The sequence below is a fragment of the Rhincodon typus genome, unplaced genomic scaffold, assembly GCF_021869965.1.
Source record: "Rhincodon typus isolate 14 unplaced genomic scaffold, sRhiTyp1.1 hic_rhity00009940, whole genome shotgun sequence".
NCBI lineage: Eukaryota > Metazoa > Chordata > Chondrichthyes > Orectolobiformes > Rhincodontidae > Rhincodon > Rhincodon typus.
In genome coordinates this window covers 4,552-7,863 of record NW_025975578.1, presented here as the reverse complement: position 1 = coordinate 7,863, position 3,312 = coordinate 4,552, and the positions used below count along the sequence as shown (strand labels likewise).

General features: G+C 56.5%; 1 protein-coding gene across 1 annotated transcript in view; it reads right to left on the bottom strand.

Annotated features, from left to right (window-relative positions):
- Positions 1 to 279: 279 nt before the first annotated feature.
- LOC125482411 (mitochondrial carnitine/acylcarnitine carrier protein-like) overlaps positions 280 to 3,312 on the bottom strand; it is a gene marked incomplete at its 5' end in the record, with an annotated part of 5,703 nt that continues 2,670 nt past the window's right edge. The window contains 2 exons of the mRNA XM_048594482.1: positions 280 to 871; positions 2,597 to 2,721. Of these exons, the coding sequence (XP_048450439.1) occupies positions 806 to 871; positions 2,597 to 2,721 (191 nt within the window). The remainder of the gene's footprint in view (positions 872 to 2,596; positions 2,722 to 3,312) is intronic.

The following is a 3,312-nucleotide window of genomic DNA, read 5'->3' as shown; positions in this document are numbered from 1 at the left end:
CGGCGCCCCATCCCTTGGCGCCGACCCTCTGACGGCGCCCCATCCCTTGGCGCCGACCCTCTGACGGCGCCCCATCCCTTGGCGCCGACCCACTGACGGTGCCCCATCCCTCGGCGCCGACCATCTGACGGCGCCCCATCCCTCGGCGCTGACCCTCTGACGGTGCCCCATCCCTCGGCACTGACTCTCTGACAGCGCCTCATCCCTCGGCGCTGACCCTCCGACAGCGCCCGCTCCCTCGGCGCCGACCCTCCGACAGTGCGGTTAACCAGCGAATGAGACAATTGAACCCACGCTTTTATTTTCATTTTATTCCCGAGTCACAGCCGGGCCGGTATTTTTTTTTGCCCCCTCCTTGAGCCACCCCTCCAGTTCAATCACGCTGTTGGCCATTTCCAAGGGCTGCCTGAGAGAGATGCAGGGACCCCAAGTTCAGCGGGAGAGGGTTTGGAGTCACGTGTAGGCCAAGACTGGGCACGGACTACGGTTCTCCCCCTCCCCATGGCTCAGTTGAGTTAAAAACGTTAGCGGACCCTCGAGTGGATCGTTCCCTCCGAGGCGCTGCTGGGATTCGATCCTGCTCCCCCCAACCCCGGTCCAGGCAGCATGAGGCTTCACCCCTCGCCGTGGGATGTCAACGATTGAGGAGCGCCGAATGTTGGCCGCGTTCGTCCTTGGGTCGGGGGTGGAGGGGTTGGAGGGGGCAGAGAGGAATACGTTCGTCCTCGGGTCGGAGGGAGGGGGGGGGTTTGGAGGGGGCAGAGGGGAATACGTTTCCCCCCCCCGCCCCACCATCTCCAGGGCATCAGTCCCGCTCCGCACAGATCCAGTCGATGAACCTCATGCCCAATTCGAAGCCGAGGAAACAGGCCTGACAGATTCAAGGATCTCGGTTAGATTTTGCACCTGATGACTGACAGTTAACTGCCTCTCTCTCTCTGTCTCTCTTGCGGTTGTGTGCCTCGATGCAAATAGATGTCCCCAGGTTTGGGGTGGGGGGCAGTCTGCGGGACCATTAAGCCTCCCCCCGGCGCATCCCGGTCTCCGTCCCTGCCCCCTAACTCTCCGCTCCCTCCTCATCTAAGAAAGATCTCTCCAACCCAGCCTCGAGTGTCATTGCTGATGCGGGCCCCCCGCTGCTCTCGGGGGAAAGGGGAGTTCCACAGGTTATCCTATCCTCCCAGAAGCCAATTCCGTTCGCCTCCTTCGTCACTCGCTGTCTCTGCTGTAGCGTCCCGCACTCTCTCTCTGTCGCTTAAAGCTACTGTCTTTCTATTCCTCTTGCGATATTTTTCTCCTCTGCCACATTCTAGCCCACTCACAGAGCCCGTCTGTTCCCTTTCAGGGTGTGTCGGCTCGCGATCGATGCCTACTCTTCTACGCTCACAGGAGGGGATGTTCCAACTGGTGGGTGAGTGGATTCTGGCAGGCGGTGACGAACGGACCGGCGACCTGACGACCGACAGTTCACCGCCGCCTGGTCACGCGGGGGAGCCCGAACGCAAAACGGCGCCGGCCGTTCCCCGCTCCAAGCGGCCCGGTTTGATTTGAGATGTGCGCAGGCGGTTCACTGTCATCCGCGCCATTCCCGCTTTGGCATTCTGGCAAAATGTCCTGAAGGGTTTGAAGGAGGCGGGAGGCAATGTGGGACTCTATCTGTCAGTAACATCATTTACGACGGGATTGGGCAGAGTGAGGAATTGGAGTCGGAGGGGACGGAAACAGACCCTTCGGCCCAACCCGTCCGTGCCGACCCAGATATCCTAAATTAATCCAGTCCCATTTGGCCCTTATCCCTCTAAACCCACGTCCCCATCCAGATGCCTTTTAAATATTGTCATTGTACCGCCCCCACCCACTTCCTCTGGCAGCTCGTTCCATACACGCACCACCCTCTGCGTGAAAAAGTTGCCCCTCAGGTCCCTTTCCCCGGCTCACCTTATGCCCCTCAAGTTTTGGACTCCCCTACCCTGGGGAAAAGACCTTGTCTATTCATCCTATCCATGCCCCTCATGATTTTACAAACCTCTATAAGGTCACCCCCTCAGCCTCCGACGCTCCGGGGAAAATAGCCCCCAGCCTCTCCCTGTTGCTCAAACCCTCCAACATCCTTGTAAATCTTTTCTGAACCCTTTCAAGTCTCACAACATCCTTCCTGTAGCAGGGAGACCGGGATTGAACGCAGTATTCCACAAGTGGCCTCACCAATGCAATTCCAACGCTCAATGCACTGACCAATAAAGGCAAGCGTCCCAAACCCCTCCCTCACCGCCCTGCCTACCTGCGACTCCACTTTCAAGGAACTTTGTACCTGCACCGCAAGGTCTCCCTGTTCAGCAACACTCCCCAGGACCTTACCATTAAGTTTTGCCTTTCCCAAAATCATGCACCTCACGTTTATCTAAATTAAACTCCAACTGCCCCTCCTCGGCCCATCTGATCGAGGTCCTGTTGTACTCTGAGGTAACCCCCTTCGCTGTCCCCTACACCCCCAATGTTGGTGCCATCCGCAAACTTACTAACCATCCCTCCTACATTCACATCCAAATTATTTATGAACTGGGAGGGTGAAGAAGTGGGAACAGGGATATCTTACCGCATTGGCGGGAAACGCACGTAACATAACAGCCGTGAAACCCTTGTAGAGGGAGGTGAATCCCTCCTCACGGATCAACTCGCGAAGAACATCCCGAAAACCGCTCGGATACTTCGTGTCGGGAGCTGGGATTGGAAACGGATACAAGTTAACAGCAACACGGCCTCTCACTGGAGTATGGGCTCACACACAAACACACACGCACACACACATGTACACGCACACACACACGTACACGCACACACACACACTCTCACACACACGCACACACTCACACACTCTCTCTCACTCACACACACACACACTCACACACTCTCTCACTGACACACACACACACTCACACACTCTCTCACTGACACACACACACACACATGCACACACACTCACGCACACAGCACATACACCCACACACACACACTGACACACACACATACACTCACACACAGATACACACATGCACTCATTCACTCACTCACTCACTCACACACACACACACACACTCACACACACACGCTCTCACACACACGCTCTCACACACACACTCACACACACGCACACTCTCTCTCACTCACACACACACATGCACACGCACACTCTCTCTCACTCACACACACACACACACACACACACACTCTCTCTCACTCACACACACACACACACACTCACACACTCTCTCACTGACACACACACACACACATGCACACACACTCACGCAC